The sequence below is a fragment of the Carcharodon carcharias genome, chromosome 13 (assembly GCF_017639515.1).
Source record: "Carcharodon carcharias isolate sCarCar2 chromosome 13, sCarCar2.pri, whole genome shotgun sequence".
NCBI lineage: Eukaryota > Metazoa > Chordata > Chondrichthyes > Lamniformes > Lamnidae > Carcharodon > Carcharodon carcharias.
In genome coordinates, this window is record NC_054479.1 from 24,565,741 (window position 1) to 24,587,649 (window position 21,909).

Genomic DNA, 21,909 nt, shown 5'->3' on the forward strand with positions numbered 1-21,909 from the left:
AAGCAAGAAGTAAACTTGTATTTATATAATGTCTTTAACAATGTCAGGAATTCCAAAAGCCTTATACAAGGATTGAAATATTTGGAGTGTAGTCACTGTTGCAATGTAGAGAAACGTTGAGAAATTACACAGGATATACAGCACAGAAGCGGGCCAGTTAGCCAACCAGTCCATGCTGGCTTTTATGCTGCACTTGAACCTCCTCCCACCTTTCCTCATTTAAATCTATCGGCTTAACTTGTCAAAAGGTAACTTATTTAAAGGGGACGGGATCATTATTGGGCTTACCAGCCTTTTCATGTTTCAAAAATGCCTTGGTCCTAAAATTCTACTGAGGGTCTCCCAATCACCTGCCATATCTTCGACAAGAGATGGGTGGAACTGTCAGAAACCGGCTAAAAATGCCTCTTTTGCCAAAATTAACTTGAGGGGCTGTGAGTTGTATCAGAGATTGTATGAATTGAACTATCCTTCCTGTACACTGATGGAGAAAGATAAACATTGATCAAGCTATCACATAAAGTAATGCTCAATAATAATTTTTATGACAGTTAATTTTGTGGTGTGACAATTCTGTCAGCATCAATAGTTAAAGTGGGCTGAAACAAAAACAAAAACAGAATTACCTGGAAAAACTCAGCAGGTCTGGCAGCATCGGCGGAGAAGAAAAGAGTTGACGTTTCGAGTCCTCATGACCCTTCGACAGAACTTGAGTTCGAGTCCAGGAAAGAGCTGAAATATAAGCTGGTTTAAGGTGTGTGTGTGGGGGGCGGAGAGATAGAGAGACAGAGAGGTGGAGGGGGTTGGTGTGGTTGTAGCGACAAACAAGCAGTGATAGAAGCAGATCATCAAAAGATGTCAACAACAATAGTACAATAGAACACATAGGTGTTAAAGATAAAGTTGGTGATATTATCTAAACGAATGTGCTAATTAAGAATGGATGGTAGGGCACTCAAGGTATAGCTCTAGTGGGTTTTTTTTTTTTTTTTTATTTTATATAATGGAAATAGGTGGGAAAAGGAAAATCTTTATAATTTATTGGGAAAAAAAAAAGAGAAGGGGGAAACAGAAAGGGGGTGGGGATGGGGGAGGGGACTCACGACCTAAAGTTGTTGAATTCAATATTCAGTCCGGAAGGCTGTAAAGTCCCTAGTCGGAAGATGAGGTGTTGTTCCTCCAGTTTGCGTTGGGCTTCACTGGAACAATGCAGCAAGCCAAGGACAGACATGTGGGCAAGAGAGCAGGGTGGAGTGTTAAAATGGCAAGCGACAGGGAGGTTTGGGTCATTCTTGCGGACAGACCGCAGGTGTTCTGCAAAGCGGTCGCCCAGTTTACGTTTGGTCTCTCCAATGTAGAGGAGACCACATTGGGAGCAACGAATGCAGTAGACTAAGTTGGGGGAAATGCAAGTGAAATGCTGCTTCACTTGAAAGGAGTGTTTGGGTCCTTGGACGGTGAGGAGAGAGGAAGTGAAGGGGCAGGTGTTGCATCTTTTGCGTGGGCAAGGGGTTGTGCCATAGGAGGGGGTTGAGGAGTAGGGGGTGATGGAGGAGTGGACCAGGGTGTCCCGGAGGGAGCGATCCCTACGGAATGCCGATAAGGGGGGTGAAGGGAAGATGTGTTTGGTAGTGGCATCATGCTGGAGTTGGCGGAAATGGCGGAGGATGATCCTTTGAATGCGGAGGCTGGTGGGGTGATAAGTGAGGACAAGGGGGACCCTATCATGTTTCTGGGAGGGAGGAGAAGGAGTGAGGGCGGATGCGCGGGAGATGGGCCGGACACGGTTGAGGGCCCTGTCAACGACCGTGGGTGGAAAACCTCGGTTAAGGAAGAAGGAGGACATGTCAGAGGAACTGTTTTTGAATGTAGCATCATCGGAACAGATGCGACGGAGGCGAAGGAACTGAGAGAATGGGATGGAGTCCTTACAGGAAGTGGGGTGTGAGGAGCTGTAGTCGAGATAGCTGTGGGTGTCGGTGGGTTTGTAATGGATATTGGTGGACAGTCTATCACCAGAGATTGAGACAGAGAGGTCAAGGAAGGGAAGGGAAGTGTCAGAGATGGACCACGTGAAAATGATGGAGGGGTGGAGATTGGAAGCAAAATTAATAAATTTTTCCAAGTCCTGACGAGAGCATGAAGCAGCACCGAAATAATCATCGATGTACCGGAGAAAGAGTTGTGGAAGGGGGCCGGAGTAGGACTGCAACAAGGAATGTTCCACATACCCCATAAAGAGACAGGCATAGCTGGGGCCCATGCTCGAACAGAGGCCCGAACAATCCCCATCCACCACTACTCTCCTCCGTCTGGCTGAACTTGTTCTCACGCTGAACAATTTCTCCTTCAACTCCTCTCACTTCCTCCAAATAAAAGGTGTGGCTATGGGTACCCGCATGGGCCCCAGCTATGCCTGTCTCTTTATGGGGTATGTGGAACATTCCTTGTTGCAGTCCTACTCCGGCCCCCTTCCACAACTCTTTCTCCGGTACATCGATGATTATTTCGGTGCTGCTTCATGCTCTCGTCAGGACTTGGAAAAATTTATTAATTTTGCTTCCAATCTCCACCCCTCCATCATTTTCACGTGGTCCATCTCTGACACTTCCCTTCCCTTCCTTGACCTCTCTGTCTCAATCTCTGGTGATAGACTGTCCACCAATATCCATTACAAACCCACCGACACCCACAGCTATCTCGACTACAGCTCCTCACACCCCACTTCCTGTAAGGACTCCATCCCATTCTCTCAGTTCCTTCGCCTCCGTCGCATCTGTTCCGATGATGCTACATTCAAAAACAGTTCCTCTGACATGTCCTCCTTCTTCCTTAACCGAGGTTTTCCACCCACGGTCGTTGACAGGGCCCTCAACCGTGTCCGGCCCATCTCCCGCGCATCCGCCCTCACTCCTTCTCCTCCCTCCCAGAAACATGATAGGGTCCCCCTTGTCCTCACTTATCACCCCACCAGCCTCCGCATTCAAAGGATCATCCTCCGCCATTTCCGCCAACTCCAGCATGATGCCACTACCAAACACATCTTCCCTTCACCCCCCTTATCGGCATTCCGTAGGGATCGCTCCCTCCGGGACACCCTGGTCCACTCCTCCATCACCCCCTACTCCTCAACCCCCTCCTATGGCACAACCCCTTGCCCACGCAAAAGATGCAACACCTGCCCCTTCACTTCCTCTCTCCTCACCGTCCAAGGACCCAAACACTCCTTTCAAGTGAAGCAGCATTTCACTTGCATTTCCCCCAACTTAGTCTACTGCATTCGTTGCTCCCAATGTGGTCTCCTCTACATTGGAGAGACCAAACGTAAACTGGGCGACCGCTTTGCAGAACACCTGCGGTCTGTCCGCAAGAATGACCCAAACCTCCCTGTCGCTTGCCATTTTAACACTCCACCCTGCTCTCTTGCCCACATGTCTGTCCTTGGCTTGCTGCATTGTTCCAGTGAAGCCCAACGCAAACTGGAGGAACAACACCTCATCTTCCGACTAGGGACTTTACAGCCTTCCGGACTGAATATTGAATTCAACAACTTTAGGTCGTGAGTCCCCTCCCCCATCCCCACCCCCTTTCTGTTTCCCCCTTCTCTTTTTTTTTTCCCAATAAATTATAAAGATTTTCCTTTTCCCACCTATTTCCATTATATAAAATAAAAAAAAAAAACCCACTAGAGCTATACCTTGAGTGCCCTACCATCCATTCTTAATTAGCACATTCGTTTAGATAATATCACCAACTTTATCTTTAACACCTATGTGTTCTATTGTACTATTGTTGTTGACATCTTTTGATGATCTGCTTCTATCACTGCTTGTTTGTCGCTACAACCACACCAACCCCCTCCACCTCTCTGTCTCTCTATCTCTCCGCCCCCCACACACACACCTTAAACCAGCTTATATTTCAGCTCTTTCCTGGACTCGAACTCAAGTTCTGTCGAAGGGTCATGAGGACTCGAAACGTCAACTCTTTTCTTCTCCGCCGATGCTGCCAGACCTGCTGAGTTTTTCCAGGTAATTCTGTTTTTGTTTTGGGCTGAAACAATGTGGGTTGTGATCCAGCTCTTAATAACTTTACTTGACTTTCTTCTGCCTGAGTGCCCCTGTGTATCAACTGTACTCTAAACCCACCACCCTTGATTCAGCTTCTTTCACTATGGGCTGAATTTTCCGGCTGATGTGCGGGTGATGGGGCCCCCGCGCCAGCGCTTACAGTGTCGCGTGCTGATGTCGCACGAGCGTCCCAACGTCAGCGCCCGGCATCGCCATGTTTCAGTCGGCGGGCGCACTATGCAGTGCGACGCGCGCCTGCCATTAATTAAAGACCTTGTTAAGGCCATTAAGTCACCAATTGACGAGGATTTTGAGGAGCCCGTGCGAACTTCAGCTCGACGCACGGGCCCAACGGGCAGGCGATTTTTTTTTAACACCTCATCCAGTGGCGGGATGAGGTTTGATATCGGATTTTAAAAAGTTTAATTAAGTTTTTGTGCACTTCATTAACATGTCCCATCTCGTGTGACATTTTCACATGAGGGGGACGTGTTAATGATTTTTTTTATTGTTCTATTTTTAATCTTTCACGGCCTTTCAGCGATCTCACTTAGCCTCAGGGAGATGTGGGCTCTTTCGCATGCATGCATGAAGGAGCGCACTCTCGCAGTTGGGGAATCCTCCCCCCACCCCCCCGCCCACACAGGAAACACAAAAGCACTTCCCGTCTGGCGTCACGCTGGGCGGGCCTTAATTGGTCTGCCCACGTAAAATGGTGGCAGGGCCCGTTTCGGCAGTGGCAATCAGCTACCCGCCCGCCCACCACCGAGTCGGTCAGGCTCACCTGCCCATCAAGGGCAAAATTCAGCCCTATGTGTGTGCTTCTCAGGAATTAATTTTATGTCTAGGCTGGACTGAGCAGTCTGTTTAAACCTGAGAATACCTCTTTTACTGCTTTCCATTTTAACCAGGACATACGCACAACTTCCTATTCCTGCTCCCTTACTCAATTGCTATACAGTTCAATAAGGATAATTTGAAACCCGACAGAGAGGTACATATAAAGCATTGATTATTACATTTTCGTGATATTCTTCTGTTCTTTATTTTAGTTAAGTTGTTGACACGAGAAGCTACATTAACCAGTGTATTGCAAATATCAAACAGACAGATTCCTGTCAAACCGAATCTTGATGCTGAACAAAGTTCCCTTTCCCTTTTTCTTCCAATAGTAAGGAATGGTAAGCCTTCCTAAAGAGGCACTGTTTCAGAAGTTGTTGCCATCTACTTGCAAGAGTACCACACTGAAGTTGTAAGCATCAATATATTTGTCATCCCTCCTTCCAACAAAGTAAAAAGTTGACATATTTCAATAAAAACTTTAGATGTATACTAATAGAGGAAAAGAGCAGGTAACCCTGAATTATCTCTTTTTAAATCCATTGATCTGTACGTTGCAATCCTGTGATTTCCTGTAGGGTATTGGTTTACTCTACTGCATCACCATTATTAGTGGAAAATGAACAGGAAACAAGAGTACACTGGCTTCAGCCCTCATTGAGTAAAGGGCCCAGAGAAAGGAGATGCAGAGAACTGAGGACCTCAAGTCCTGGTTAGGACCGAATTTGTCTTGACTCATTCCCACACGCATGCTAATAAATGAATTGAAAATTTCTTGCAGCCAGTTTGGTACACTAACAATATTGCATCATGGGTGACAAGTGACAACACAAGTTGATCTCAGCCACATGGTGAGGAAAAGGTGCTTCTCAGCAGATGTACAGATAAATGAGTTCACACCTGGTGACTGCAGTTACCAAATAATCACAGAGCAGCATGCACAGAGTATGTGGAGCAGGTCACATATAGGATAAAGACCATATAATGTGGAACAAGTGGAATCCAAAGAGATAACAGAGAGAAAAGCTGCTAGACTGGCTCATGCTAACATTTCTTTTTGCAAACTGTTGTCCAGGTTTTGATCTGTGTGAGGTGGGGCAAGAGGAAGTGGTGTTGAAGACGGGGAAACAGGCGAACAGAAAAACCATGCACTTTGCTCTCCAGTCTCTTCTTGCTTTATTTGGTGAGTTTTGAAGCACGCTGTTAGAACTGAATTACAGTGCATGAAAAGCAGATGCCGTGAACCATTAATTATCTGTTTAGATCAATACTGTACAAGCCAACCGTGGTGAATGGATAATTCCATTCACTACTGTCTAAGCACCAACTGCCAACAAGGTGTGCTCTCCCAATTCTGTAGTATCTCAATTGCTCCCTTCCCTTATTTTAACTTCAACCCTCTCCAAGGTTTTACCTGACATTGAGCTTCTTAAAGAAGGTGAACTGTGTATGGAGGTGCAACAGGCCTGCCCAAATAACATTAAGACCAAAAACCCAACTTTATGTGTAGCATGAACTGTGTGCACATGTCCTATTTCAGTAGGGATAAAAGGGTCTTTTTCAGGTTGGTGGGCTGTAACTTGTGGGGTATCACAGCGATCAGTGCTGGGGCCTACACAGGGTTAAGTGAGTGATCAAAAATTTGGAAGATGAAGTATAGTGTGGGAAAATGTGAACTTATCCACTTTGGCAGGAAAAATAGAAAAGCAGGATACTATTTAAATGGAGAGGGATTGTAGAACTCAGTGGTACAGAGATCCAAATGTCTTGGTACATGAATCGCAAAAACTTAATCTGCAGGTACAGCAAGTGATTAGGAATGCAAATAGAATGTTAGCCTTTATTGCAAGGGGAATGGAATTTAAAAGTGGGCAAGTTTTACTGCAGCTGTACAGGGTCTTGGTGAGACCACATCTAGAATAATGTGTACAATTTTGATCTTTTTATTTGAAAAAACATATAATTGTGTGAGATGCAGTTCAGAGAAGGTTCACTCAAAGCATTGTTGGGATGAAGGGCTTGTCTTATGAAGAAAGGTTGAACAGGTTGGGCCTACACTCAATGGAGTTTAGAAGAGTGAGAGGTGATCTTATTGAAACATATAAGATCCTGAGGGAACTTGATAGCGTGAATGCCGGGAGACTGTTTCTTCTTGTGGGAGAGACTAGAACTAGGGAACACAGTTTAAGAATAAGAGGTCTCCCTTTTAATATTGAGATGAGAAATTTTTTTCCCTCAGGGCCGTTAAGTCTGTGGAATTCTCTTGTCCAGAAAGCAGTGGGGTCTGGGTCATTGAATATATTCAAGGCTGACCTAGATAGATTTTTGATGGACAAGGAAGTCGGGAAAGTGGAGTTGAGACCACAATCAGATCACAGAATCGCGGAATTTTAATGGCACAGAAGGAGGCCATTCGGCCCATCGTGTCTGCACTGGCTGTCCAAATGAGCATTGTGACCTAGTGCCTTTGCCCTGCCTTTTCCCCGTACTCCTGAAGCCATAAGATCAGCCATGATCTTATTGAATGGCAAAGCAGGATCGAAGGACCAAATAACCTACTCCTGTTCCTTGTTCTTATGTAACCCCAAACAGGCCTAAAGGAATTTCAGCCTGTAGAAATGCAAAATAATTTGACCTGTCCAAAGAAAAATAGTTACTTGAGCAGTTAGTATTTTGGAAATATTTTTGGAAATTGGGAGAAGGGACAGGAAATTGTGATTCAAGAAGATTAGAACCATGACCAGTGACATGAAAGAACTGGGTCAGTGGGCCAAATGGTCTGTTCCTTCTCCAATGTTCCGAAACAGCATCACATAAAAGATTCTGACAATTTCCGGCTCCTGTACAAAAAACAAATTCTCACATCTTCAGAATAATTATGGGTGCTTTAAGGTATCAGCTTGGATCAGTTGACAACACCCTTTACCCTGAATCAGAAGGTTGAGGGTTCAAGTCTGAATCCTGGATGTGAAGATGCCAACTCTGCTGGCAATCAAGATGGAGTGCTACACTGTCAGAGGCACTGCCTTTTGAATTAAATTTATTGAAGGTCTTAGCACCAATTCCTGTGTTCAGATGGACATTAAAAATTCTCAAGAAAAATTAGTTTGTTCATCATATACAGTGAAATTGTAAATTTGTTCTTTTGAATACATTTATAGTGTTGCTATATATTGCAATCAGAACAGTTCTTCCACCCTCATGGCATATTTCAAAGAATAGCAAGTTCATCTTGTGCCCAGGCCAACATTTCTCCCTCAATCAACACCATCAAGAACTTATTATCTGGTTGTTGATTACGTTGTTGGTTTGGCAGCCTTCCACATTCAAAATGGCTGCCATGTTTGCCTATATTCCAAAGTAATTCATTGTATCTGAAATGCTTTGAGACGTTCCTTCCTTAAAAATTAACTATAACCTGGATATCTCAATGGCTTAATGTGTAAATACACTTTTGTAGTGCGGCTTTAAGGCCATATTGTGAAATATCCCTGATTGCCATCGTGCTGTCTGATCTGCCATCCTGTAATCTCTGTTGGAAAGCCAATGTGTAGGCATTGGTTGAGGACAGGATTGAATTAGGGTTAGGGATGCATTGATACCTTCAATAGTCCAATAAGTTGCTGACACTCAGGTCTGAATTTTTGTGGGCTATCTGTCTTAATGAAAATGGCTGCAGAGGCCTGAATCCAGAAGTCCTGCCTGCACCATTTTTGTGGGGTGTGGGTCATACATTACACATCCGTGATTCACACATGTTAAAGTGCAGCTGCCTTCAAGGCTAATCTGATTTTGGTTAGTGGGATGTCCAAAACATGACTTGTGCACTTTAGACCTGGTAGGAGAAAGTCTAATGAAAGTTATTTAGAGAGGGGGGTACCTTTGAGAGAAGTATTATGCAGGGGGAGTGTCTTGGGGGGGGGTGGTGTGGTGAGGGAGTGTGAGGGGTGAGCGCTGAAGGGCTCTTTTTTGTTTCATTCTTTTTTTTATTCATGGTTGGGACAAAGTGCCAGGTCATCGAAGCAGGCCTTTCCACCCACCCTGCCCCTGCACCCGGCAACCCCTGTGCTACCTCTGCACTGTTTCCAGGGTTGCCCACCACAACTCCCATTACACCTCCCCGGATTGAAAATCGGAAGTCCTGGAGCACTTTTTCCTGAGTCGGGTTTGCAGAGCTGGGAATTGTTTCACTCAAGCTTTACTGTCCAGGCTTATGTTTGAAGAAATTACACCAAAGCTAGATTTTGGCGGGTGGCTGGTACATGTATTACTGCAACCTGACAAAGAATCAGCAGCTTTAGAAGAGGAGGGCAGCAGGTTGAAAACTTCAATTAGTGTTGTCCCACCTCTCACTCTCGAATTAAACACTTCCTATTCAATTAACTGAGATTGTGCTGATGAGGTTTATTGAATAGCATTTAGTAAGATTATCTGTTTGGGTTGCAAAAGAAGCCTTTAATGGTATCAAAAAGCTAAAAAAAAATCATGATTCATAATTTTAAATTTCTGTTTAAGTGTCACTTGACCTTTTAACGGAGATTATCTTGCAGAAGCAATATTAGTTTTAATGGAATTATACTCAGCAAAATAGATTCATAATTGTAATCTCCGGAAGACTGTGCACACATGGAAGGATCTTATTTATTTATTTTATATAATTATTTATAATCTGATTTCTGTGAGCAACAGAAATAGGGTGAAGAGAGGGCTACGTAGTGTATTATATGAACTGCAGATTTGTATTGTGTGTAGTTCATTCGGTTCTATAACAGATGAGTAACCAGCTCCTAAATAAATTAAACAAGAAGGCGTCTGTGTAATTAGATGGGATGACATTGAATATTTTGAATTATATTTGAAGTCTGTTCTTGGATATACACCAGAAATATTATAATTTATTTTGTCATGTTTTTTTATTAATGTGTGTGGCTGCTCCTGATGCTTGCAATCGATTTTTCATCTGCACTATTTTGATGTAAATTTGTTTCTTTTTTCAGTTATTTTGTTTTGATTTATTGGCATTTGCTCCCTCTCATTCAGAGAACCAGGACATTCTGCCGATTCTTTGCCTGATTTTTTGGTGGAAGTGTTTTGTCATTTTTTCAGCCCACTCAATGATCCTCATCAGATTGAGCATTCAATGTGAAGTCAACTTTAAATGGTCAAGTTTGATGGACCAAATAAACATTGTCTTTTGGGGAAATCCCTATCTTGCAGTGGAAACACTTCAGAATGTTTTAAACAGTGCAGAACATGAGTATATATAGGCAGCAGGATAGAACAGATCCCCACAGAAGCTATGGTAAAGTTTTACAATTTAGCAGTATGCTCTAGACAGACCACACTTGAGTTCCAGTGTTATGCTCCCATTAAACCTGTGCTGGGAATGACTGGCTGCCAGGAAAAAGTAAGCCCACAGCACTGCATGACAGGGTCAGGTCATTTGAATAATTAGCATAAGCTCCCAGAACAGCTTCTGGGACACCTAGTAATTTTTACAATAATTTTGTCCTCACAATCTGTTGCTGCTGGTCAGTGGCACAAGGTGAAGTTTGTTGTATGTTGAATTTCAGTAGGTCTCACAAACAGGTTCTGAGTATTGTTTCGTTGAACATTTAGTGTTTGAGAACATGTAACTATGTACATATATTCAGGATATAGCCAAGCTATGAGCTAACTCCATGCTTGCTTCTACACAGGTCTCTGTCCAGTCCACAACTGACCCTAGTCTCAGGTCCTCTGTCTCTTTACATTACACTGTGGGCGGTAATGTTTCCCAGTCATACATTAACCCTTGCTATGCCAGATATCCTTATACTACAATGTTGTTTGTCTGCTGAATCAACAACAGCAACAATTTTGTTTATGTAGTGCCTTTAAAGTAGAAAAATGTTCCAAGTGCTTCACAGAGGAATGAGGGGAAAAAAATGGATGCTGAGCCTAAGAAGGAGATATTTGTAGGGATAGCCAAAAATCTGGTCAAAGGACTGAGTTTTCAATGGGCTCTTAAAGGAGGAGGGAAAGCTGAAAAGGCTGTGAGATTTCAAGAAGGGAATTCCAGGTTATGGGGCATAGACACTCGACATGTCTGCCAATGTTGGGGCTCAGGGTGGCGGGTGGGTGGGGGGGATGATGTTGCACAAGAGAACAGAGTCAGAGGAAAGAGAATACTTGCAAATATGTGTTCCCATTGTAAGATTTTGGGTTCAGGAGCCACAGATACCTAAGAAAGGCAGTTGAGTATTCGTAAGGAATTTTAAGGTAGTTTATTAAGAAGCAACAGCTTGGATATAATGCTTTAGCTCAATAAACAGTAAGTGTATACAGCCAGTGACAGTTGAGAGTGGTTCACTGATCCCAGGGGGCGAAGGAACGGCTGGCACAGAGTGTGTTGATCTCAGTAGCTTGTGATGGTAGCAGTCTGCTCTCTAGCCGAAGTGTTAGGAAACTCTTCCCTCGGCCTTCCTCCATCTTCCCTGGCCCATCTTCCATCTGAAGAAAGCGGCTGCCTGATGAAGACTGCCCCTTGTCTCTGAGCATGATTTCTAAGGACTGGTAGTCTACCTGTCAATCACTTGTTCAAATCCTTCTGACCAATGGAAACAGGACAGGTACCCACCCACCCCTCCTCCCAACCCCATCCATCACTTTGGCTTGAGGTCACTTTTGAAGAATCTAGTGACTGCAATGCGGGGAGCACAATCTTTGTGACCTTTATCTCTACTTTGTCTTGGTCCCTGACCCCTTACAAATGTTTGTTTCATTTTCAGGGAGAGAAACAGAGAGAATTGGTGCTGTGCAACTAATTCCATTAGCGTTGTATAACAATCCTAAAAAATACCATTTCTTAAAGATCCCAATTACTTACACCATGAACCTATGACTAATTTACAGTGTTTCACTCCATTTCAGATTCTACGGAACTGCCTAAGCGGCTCAGTCTCGACAGCTCTTCATCTCTGGAGTCTCTATCCTCCTCTCAGTCTGTTTCTAATCCAACGGGACAGCTAAACCCACCATTTTCTCCCACTTACGGAGATTCAGTGGCTTCAGATGCCATTTCCGTCTACAGCCTCAGTTCCATTGCCTCCTCCATGAGCTTTGCTTCCAAGACAGACATCACTGGTGAAGGAATGCTCCAAAGGGGGCGACAGGACTATGAGAGGCCCAAGAACATCTACCCGCACAAGGCTGCTATGTTACGAAGTAGGTCTTCTCCACAGACAAATAACACAAGCAGAGATGAAGAAGAGTATGATGGATTCTCCATTATTAGCAGTGAGCCATTAAGTGTCTACTCTGACACCCTCAGTGTGCCTGCCTCACCAGACAAAGAGAGGACTACAGCACAGGTAGAACACTGCCATAATCTTGGAGACAGGCACACCTTCAAAGGTAATGCTAGTGCTTCCAGTTCTCCGGCCAAAATAACCCTCATTCCAAGTCCAAACTCACCATTTCAGAAGGTGGAATCCAGAAGCAAACTTCCGAGTTCAGACACTGGAGAATCAGATCAGTCCAGTACGGAAACGGATAGCACGGTTAAATCCCAAGAGGAGAAAGTGACTAAACTTAATCCTCAGGAGCTGGCACAAAAGATTTTGGAGGAGACTCAAAGTCACTTGCTCGCTGTTGAAAAACTGTATCAAAGTAGTGCACCAGTAAGCAGAACGGGTTCTGCTGATGCTGACCACGGCATAACAGGACATCATGGCTCCTCAGTTTTTAAATCTTCAGATACAAGCGCGTTCAGTAGACCACTGAATGGCACTGGGCAGAAAAAGCAGTCTTCTCCAATAACTACAAAACCAAAGCCTCCAACACGGAGCTCATCGCTACAGAAGGTGAACTCAGGAAACAACACTCCTACCAGTGATATTACTGAGGTAGGTCAATCAGCAGGAGACTGCTACTCTAAAGGGGGCGATAGCAGACAAACCACAGCACCACCTTCACCTGTTGCGGATTTACGTCAGTCTCCTGGTTCCTCATCTGATCAATCACCAATTAAGATCAAATATCCCAGCTCCCCTTACAGCGCTCACATTTCCAGGTCTCCAAGCTCAGGCCACCAGTCTCCAGCTGGGAGTAACCCTTCTCCAGCCCTCTCATACTCATCGGCAGGCTCAGCACGCTCTAGCCCGGCTGACATCCCGGACCTGAGCAGATTGAAAATGACTGCCATTGACGAGAAGGTCAAGGCTGTCCACAACCTCAAAACCTTTTGGACTAGTGCTACACAGCCTTCATCCAGGCCTGTCCGAGCCCTGCGATCCAACCCTGCTCTCATGGGTTCCAAAGCTGATGCTCTAAGTTATTTGAATCTTTCACCAGCCAGACGCAGCAAAAAAGAAGGAAAGGAGGATAAACTTGAGCTTAAGGAATTTTCCAAGCTTCCGTGCACAGACAAGAAAGCCCAGAACGGGTGTGGTAGTTGCCAGGAGACCAGTAAACCAGCAGAAACAATCCAGCCACCAAGTAGCATTCAGAGAGAGGCGCGTCCATTGCGATTCCCATCTGGGAATGGTTATAAGTTCCTGTCTCCTAGAAAATTCTTTCCCACCTCAAAGTGCTGAAATGACCCCAACCAGTCAGAAGATTTTTCATTTGCCCACATGAGCTTGTGGGACTAGCATGTATAAGCCAATTGTGTTGGACATGCACCGTTTGTAAACAGAACCTGTGTGTTGCGTGAACAGTACTAAAAAATTTTTATACTGTTAAAGGAAAAAAAAAGCAAAAAAAAACTACTGTGTAAAAATGTCATATTTTTATTGAATCAAAAAGTGGCATTTTGCCTCGTTTCTTAGTCATTTAATGGTTGATAACAATTTATAAATGTCAAAAATCACGTTGGAATGTCAATCTACAGTCAAAAGTATTTGTTGGAAAAACAAAATAAACTAGGCTTGTCAGTTTTAGGTTGCACCCAATTTTTATTGGACGTGATTTTTAAAAAAAAATTGTTCCATGTTCAGCAATTTGTTTGATGTCCTGTGTGCTGTCTTCTTGCAGTAACAATGGTAAGCAACTGTGATTCCCATTCAGATCAGAGAGCTTCCTCCACAGGCATCTAAACACGATCAGCAACCACTCTGTGGCTCAGACAACAGGAGGCATTGGTGAGACTTTTCAAAAAACTGAACAGCTGAAATCCAAATAAGGGAATGTCTCACCATGAACTTCATACTGTTACTTGTAAACATTTCTCCTCCAATTGGTTATAACAGCACTCTACCAGCTTCTGCTCTGCACCTCAACTTCAGCTACTCCTCAATGATTCCATCCACCTCTGCAGATTTCTGGTAGTTCAACATCTGTGCATTGAACAGGCCTTTAATGCACTTCACTGGCTTGGGAGGGGGTTCCTAGAGGTTGTTTGCTGCCTCAAGTGAATTTGTGTGACTTGTGCTGCATGAGTACGACTGCCAGTTGAGACTGAGATTCAAGTCAAGGCTGTTGGTCAGGAGCCCAGTAGCTTGGAGATGGAACTTTTGATGTAGATGTGTGCTGAGCTATGAACGTGTGAATGAGGGTCATGAGCCATCCTGCTTTGGACCAAACAGTCCATTTTTAAAACTAGAAATGCACTTCTGTGTCTTATGATGTGATGGCATCAGTGATTAAGATCTTCAATGAATTATTATAAACAACAAAACAAATCTTGGAATTCCACCCATGATCCTGTTCCCTTCCCTGACCAATTGTACCCTGTGTCCTTCCACCTATTTTGGTCTTGACATAAATAACAAATTTACAACTCTCTTTTTGTAACTCCAGGTTGGCTCAGTACTTGACTGCTTGGAGAGATCTGTCAGATTGATGGGAAACTTATCAAATGAATGTGTGTGTGTATGTGTGTGTGAGAGAGATTACATTTATCCATGTCAGGGAGGGAAGAAACGGCAGAGCTACCTAAAACTTTCAAGCCTAAAAATATTAGTGTGTCTGTTAAATATACTCTTTATGGTTGTTACATCAAATTAAGGGAAAGAATAAGTCATAATATAATTTCCAAAGTAAATGACAAAAGAAAAAGAGTGATGGGTGCAGCAACCGTAGAGTTACTGCGCTGCTTATTCCATGTTGTGGTTGTGTATCGTTTCATTGTGTGTTCAATAATATTAGCAGAGCCTCTCCAGGCAGATGGATCTTGTGTAGTGTACACCAGGGGGCAGCATTACAGTACTTTTGTCAGCTTGTCCCATCACTCCAATACCAATCCATTATCACCTGGTCTTCTCCTGATAAGGATTTAACATCAGCGAGATCAGTTACTGTAGGTTATTTCATCTTGCAATGTTAATGATATTTTCTCTTTTTTTTCTCTTTTTGATTTTTGTAAAATTTCCTTGAGACACAGGCATTTATATTCTATGAAAGTTTTATGTGCACAACCTCAAGGAGATCCTTTTGACCCTGAGCTGAGTTTCAAACATGATACCATAGAAATTGTTAAAACTGTAAAGTTCCACCTCCACAGTACTGCATGGCTCTGCCTCAACCTTACTTTTATCTCCTCTGAAACTCACCTCCATTCTCCTAGACCCAATTTTTCCAAAATTATCAGCCTCCTGAGCTTTACCCTAATAAAAATTAAACTCATTTAAAATTCTGGAACCTACATCGTCTTCCACACAAAATCACAGTCACCTATCACCCTCTCGGCACTGCACTGCCGCCTCCATCCTTGGTGATATCCATTGGCTTCTCATTTTCCCTAAATCCAAAATCCTTGTTTACAAATGCATAAAATGACACAACACTCCCAACTGCTCCCCCCCCCCCCCCCCCCCCCCCCCCCCCCCCCCCCACACACACACACACACACACACACACACACACCCCCATTCCCCACGTCTAGCCCTTGGACACTACACACTGCCCTTCTGAAAGTACAACCCTCCTTTTTCTCCGCCACCATGGCTGGCAAAGTTTAAGCTACTCTTATTAAGCCATTTCTGCTTTTCTACATTTATCTCTCCACCTTTAAATGACTTCTGAAAATCTACCTCTTTGACCATGACTTTGGTTACCTCCTGAACTCTGACCCTGAACTCCTTCCTGCTGTCCATCTCTGTCCTTCCTCCTGCCTTCTCTGAAGTGCCTTGGAGCGTTTCATTACGTTAAAGGTGCTATCTTAACGTGAATTGCTTTTATTACTTGGATTTTTAAAAAAAGAGAAGTGACCATAATGAACAGCATTGTTGATGCGGTTCTAGAAGTGTTTTTATATTATTGTAAAATATTGTGTTGATGACATTTCCCTGTATAAACCAGCCAAGCTCGTTTTTACAGCAACAGTGGAAACCACTTGTTCATGGGCTCCCACATTTTCCATTGAAACTACTTCTTCTGTGGGTCCACTTGGTTTGTAGGAGACCAGCAGTCAGAAGATCATTTGGGCATTACTCTGCCAGAACCCAAACTGCACTGAAACAGAATGTAGATGCATCTTTTGTCTTTTCTGTTTGAAGATTGTATCCAGTATGAGAGCATTGTACATGCAATGCCAGCTCCTGTTTTCCCACTTCTAGCCATTCATACCAACACTTGTGTCCATCTCCTAGAGTCTAAGTACATGTGCTATTCCCAGGCTGATTGATCAGATGCAATACATTGGGTGGACTGAAAACCAATTCGCAGTGTCAGTGTGGTAAATGTATATTATCAGATTTACAGTGTAGGAGAAACTACAGCAAGCATATTAACATTTCAAAGCACGTCACACATGAGAAATAGATCATATTTTCAGCTGCTTTTAAGTTGCAATACAGATTTTCACTTTTCAATTGGTAGGATGAATGCCGGAAATAGCTGATGTACTGCACCTTCTTCAACTCCCAACAACTGCCCTGAAAACGTTGCTTCTTTTGCCCACTTGCTATGCACACTACTTACCTTAACGTACGCCAGCTTGGCTCAATGGTAGCATTCTTGCCTCAGCGTGAGAGGTTTCTGTGTTCAAGGCTACTACAGGACTTAAGCACATACGTTGGCTCTGAGGGTTTTCTGTATTGCTGGAGATGCCACCTAAACTGAACCCTTGTTCAAAAGCAAAATACCGCAGGTGCTGGAAACCTGAAGTAAAACAGGAAATGCTGGGAGTATGTAGCATTACTGGCAGCATCTGTGGAGAGAGAAGCAGAGCATTTCAGGTTGATGACCCTCGATAGAACCCTCGTCTTCTTTTTCATGGGATGTAAAAGATCCTAGGAAAATCCTTCTGTGTTTGGAGCAGCATTTAACCCTTAGTTGTTTGTGGGACCTTGCTGGGCGCAAATTGGCTGCCTCATTTACCTACATGACAACAGTGATCTAAAAGGTAATTCATCAGTTATGTTGCTAATGCTGTTCCCATCCTTGATCACTCCTCCTCAGCCTTTTGCTTTTTGTGTGCTTAAGTTAGAAGAGAATTGTTTTTAAACAAAACACTGCATGACTAAGTGTTTTAGTGCAGGCATGAATTGCTTGATGTTAAGTCTGTTTTGCCAGTTCTTTCCCTTTCTCTTTTGTCAATGTCTTCAGGGGATCATGTTCAGTTGGAATGCCTTGACCATGAGTGTGGCTGCCTCTGTTGTTCTTGTTATATTCTGTTTGTTACAGAATAAGAGCTTCTATGTACGTACCATGTCCCAGAATATCGGATGGAAACTGCATGGTGCTACATACACTCTGTGAGCAGCAGATCATGTACTTGGATCAAATGATGCAAGAATTATTGCTTTTTCAATTCATAGCTTGAACATATAATTCGATTGCATTTGCTGGAGCCTGGCTCAGCAGTCAGATCTGGAGCCCTATATAATTGGGTAGCCAAGACTGCAGCCAGATCCAGAACCCCTCTACTCAGACAGTTTGGAACTGTGGTGAAATCCAGATCCTAATGCACTCAGGGAACCTGTCACTACAGTAAGATGTGTGCTCTCCATGCACTTGTAGAGCCTTACACTGCAGTCAGGCCTGGAACCCATATACTGGGCCTTACGGTCAGACTGTGTACTGGGTCCTGCAGTCAGACCTGAATCCTGTGTACTGGGCCCTGCAGTCAGACAAGTAGCCTGTGTACTCCCAGAGCGAAAAAACAGTGAAAAGTGGGAAATAAGTATACAGGTCTGAACTGGTCCTGTATACCTTAAAATGGAACACCAGCAAAAACTGGGAAATTAGAGTACTGGGCCTTGCAGTCAGACCTGAAACCTGCATACTCGGCACTCCAAACACGCCTGGAGTTCCATGTGCTCAGGAAGCCTAGCATTCCAGTTGGATCAGAACCAATGCAAATGGGGACCCTGACACGGCACCTGGAATCATAATATATGTGTTAAGGATAGGGTGTGTGTCTCACTGATGGAGTGTCATGTTGTACCTGATAAAAGACATGATGGCTTAATCCAAGGTTCTATTAGCCTGTTTAAATTATTCTGCTGTGACATTCTTGTGAAGGTTTTAGCAACATGAGAGGTAGAGTGGTGTATGAACATTTTCTGAACTCTGGGTCATCTCTGATAGACCATAATGGTCTTTTCACCCTATGTGATTCATTGATGAACCAATCCTAAATTTCATTCCCAAATCTTAAAGCTGATCTCTAAGAAAGCATTTTTATGGGATGTTCATTGAGTACACAAAATTTATAAAATCAATCAATATTAAACCCAAATTTTAGGTGTATTTTCTGCCATCTCTGTAAACAAACTTTTGTCAAATGGGCATTATTTTAAACCAATGATCTATTTATCTTATAGGGAAACACTGCCCCTATGTAATCTTATGTAAAACGCAGAGCTAAGATAGCTCTCAGACCTTCGTGAAGTAGAATGACTTCTACAAATAACAACTTGGATTAGTGTAGAGGAGGTTAAAGTTGGATCCATCCTGGTGATTGTTCTCTTCCTGTCAACGTTTTTGGTTGTGCTCCAGAACATCAGAGGTCAGGTTTTGAAACCTCTCAGTGATAATTTGTTTAAGTGGTGATGCATGATTTCAGTCTGCTGAATGATTCCTGACCTAAGTTTATTTTGAAAACAGTCCATCTTTTTCGTCTCTGATCAGAGACCACTTTTCTGTTACAATTCTGCACTTGAATTACTAATATTATGATAGTGATTGAAAGCAGCATTATTGAGTGCTTTGTTTTTGTTTTGATCTTTTTAAGGAGAGTTGTTGAGAGCAAAGACTACGTAGGACTATTTGTGCATAGAATGAGAAGTTTCCTCATGTAGCTAGTTTAAACCTGCTGTTGCACTTTACAATTGGAGAAAAACCAATCATAATACATATCTCTATTGGGGTTTATAAATTGAGCCCACAGTTTAGTTCAGTGCACCCCATAGTGCACTCACTATGCCACCAGAGGGTCAGTACTCAGCAAGAGATGTACTGTCACATTTCCCAGCATGCAGTACAATTGGATAAAACTGCAACTTAAATTTGCACCTAATGATGATAATAGTCCTGGAAATATATATTTAAACTAACCTCGCAAAATGTTTTGGAATTTGTATAAAGGCCAGATAAATCACAATCGCAAATGCATTAGTTACTCTCCCTCTAGATTATTTTTCAAACATACTCTGGTTAGTGTGCATTGAAACTTCCTTTTAATATCAATGAAAAGCAATTTCAGGTATGCATCAACACAAAGAATGACAGAATAACTTTGGACCACTCTCAAGCTGGAGCTCAACTCATACTGCTTTGAGTTATCTCCAATCCAGCGTAAAACTATGTTACTTTTAAAATTTTGTCTAACATTGGAATAAAATGGATGTACCCACCAATTCTCCTAGCCTTGGAAATTGATTTCCCAGTGAGTGGTGCATTGAAACATTTATGGAGAGCTCCATTGTGACTGCACCTTTGTTTCAGTCAGAGGTCAGTCTGCAGCATAACTCCATTGATTGGTTCCAAATCAGTAACTGCACTCTGATTGCAGTCTTGCTCCATATCTGCTCAGACATCGATTTGACAAGTTTTACAGGGTCCAGGAAATTCTGTAAATATTTGGTATTGGAGGGTAGTGTGAACAAAAGAGATTATTGAAATGAGAGGAAAATACAATTTTAAGAGTTAATAGAGTGATTTGAAAATTAATTCTTTGCTGAGATGTGATGCAGTATGAAATCAACCAAACAAGCAGTCCAGCTAGTGGTGTTTTGAGACCTGTTTTTAACACGTTAATGGTCAGTGATGATGTCATGCATCTTTAGTGAGGAACTGTACACACATATGTAGCATTGCAATATTAATGACAGTAACAATTTATCGACAATTAGCATAGAACTCTTTTCTCCATTCCTAATTTAAAACACTGATTTCACACAAGGGTGAGGGGCAGATTCGAACTTCTGTCATGTTCCTGACGTTGGCTGAAAGTAGAACTTTACTCAATGCTGGGAAGTTGCTCGCTCACCATCTTATTGGGAATGCACCATGGTCAACTTCCCCTAACCACACCCTGACCCTGTCAGACCAGTAACTTGCTCAAGAGGCAAGTGTTATTTCCAAATCCAGTTTATTTGCCAGGATTTCAAGTGCGGGTCCAATGGTAATTCACCACTGCCAAAAAAAAAAATCTCACGTTTGGCAAAACAAAACTGTAAATGCTAGTAACTAAAGTAACAAGATGCCGAAAGTATGCAGCAAGTTCATCAGCATCTCTGCAAGAAAAGATAAGTTGATGTTTCAGTTGTAGACCTTTGTCAAAATGTTCATACAGTGGGTCCAAGGTTGCAGTTTGCATTTCAGGGTTCAGGCTTCCGAGCTGGTGGGGTCAGTGGATAATTATCGACCTAAAAGCAGTGCCTCATCAACCAATACTGGCACACACCTGCTCAACCATTCCAATCTTTAAAATCCTCCCACTAAATGCAGAAAGCAATTTGCAGCAATCCCAAGGGGAGCGGGCCATCTCCCGATCCAGCTTAAAAGTTTATCCCTCAATGCAACTCATAATAGAAACCCAACCAAATGAAACATATAACTCAAAACAATGTATGCATTTGACACTTAGGCGATCAGGTTTTTTTTGCCTTTTCTTGAGTTTCTTAATTATTATTAATTCCAAGCAGAAAAACCAGGCCATTTCCTGCTAAGCAATGCTGAATAGAACTGCAATGCTAGCCATGGAGCTCTAGACTGTAGATAATAAAAAAAAAGCTGTAAACTTGTATATATCTGATTTTATTTGAATGAGCTGGTTGTCTAAAACCCATTATCTTCCTTTTTATGGTTTATTTATATGTACATATCTCAGTATTTTTTACAGCAGATGCATTTTAATGGATACCTTTTGATTTGCTTCACACCTAACAAACTGCCTAGGAAGAATTTTAAAAAGATCAGACGAAAGGTGATCAAGACACTTTATGCAAGGCGGACTGAACCGTGCTGACACAGCACCCATTCTTGTAATGCAGTATACAGTATAAATTATAATATGCAATTAAAAAATGTTACAGAAAAAGAATTTGGAATACAAAGTTATTACTAAATAAACACATTGAAACTGGCCATTTGAGACTGTATTTCATGATTGTTATCTTGAACATAACTGATGCCACAAAAATAATTTTTGGGGGAGGAACATGTCTGCCTATTAGTGCAATTGATATCAGTTCCATTTTCAGAATGATGCAAACAGACAGTTCCTATGCTGTCTGTGTCCATAAGTCTGCAGTTTCTGGAGGTGTCCAAGAGTGCACCCTCAAGGTTTTACTCCTGGAGATTAGTGCAGAATATGAATCTGCGAGCTCAGAAAATGCATTGAAGTCTGGATCTGTAAATGCATGATGATGTAAAGCAAGTTTTGAAGACTGTTTTCAGGACAGGCTTTAAATACATGTCCTTTAGTAATAACTCCTACATTTTTATGCAAATTAGTGTGGCTCAGAATTTCTTCCAATTTCATGACCTACAGAGGTCTAGGGTAGTGGTATGAGGTATGGAATTTTGCTCCCTGTACCTTTTCAAGCTTGGGAGGAGATTGGTAGTATAC

General features: G+C 42.7%; 1 protein-coding gene and 1 long non-coding RNA gene across 3 annotated transcripts in view; both read left to right on the top strand.

The window, feature by feature from the left end:
* The window catches only part of ttc28 (tetratricopeptide repeat domain 28), a 775,554-nt gene extending 761,043 nt beyond the window's left edge, over nt 1-14,511 (top strand). For both annotated transcript variants that reach the window (XM_041202994.1, XM_041202995.1), the window contains exons 21-22: nt 5,986-6,093; nt 11,823-14,511. In XM_041202994.1, coding sequence (XP_041058928.1) covers nt 5,986-6,093; nt 11,823-13,486 — 1,772 coding nt within the window. In that variant the 3' untranslated portion in view covers nt 13,487-14,511. The remainder of the gene's footprint in view (nt 1-5,985; nt 6,094-11,822) is intronic.
* A 2,666-nt stretch (nt 14,512-17,177) lies between these two features.
* Nucleotides 17,178-21,425, top strand: LOC121285521. The gene is made up of 2 exons (XR_005944704.1): nt 17,178-17,235; nt 21,237-21,425. It is a non-coding gene; the product is annotated as an uncharacterized LOC121285521 (long non-coding RNA).
* Nucleotides 21,426-21,909: the final 484 nt, after the last annotated feature.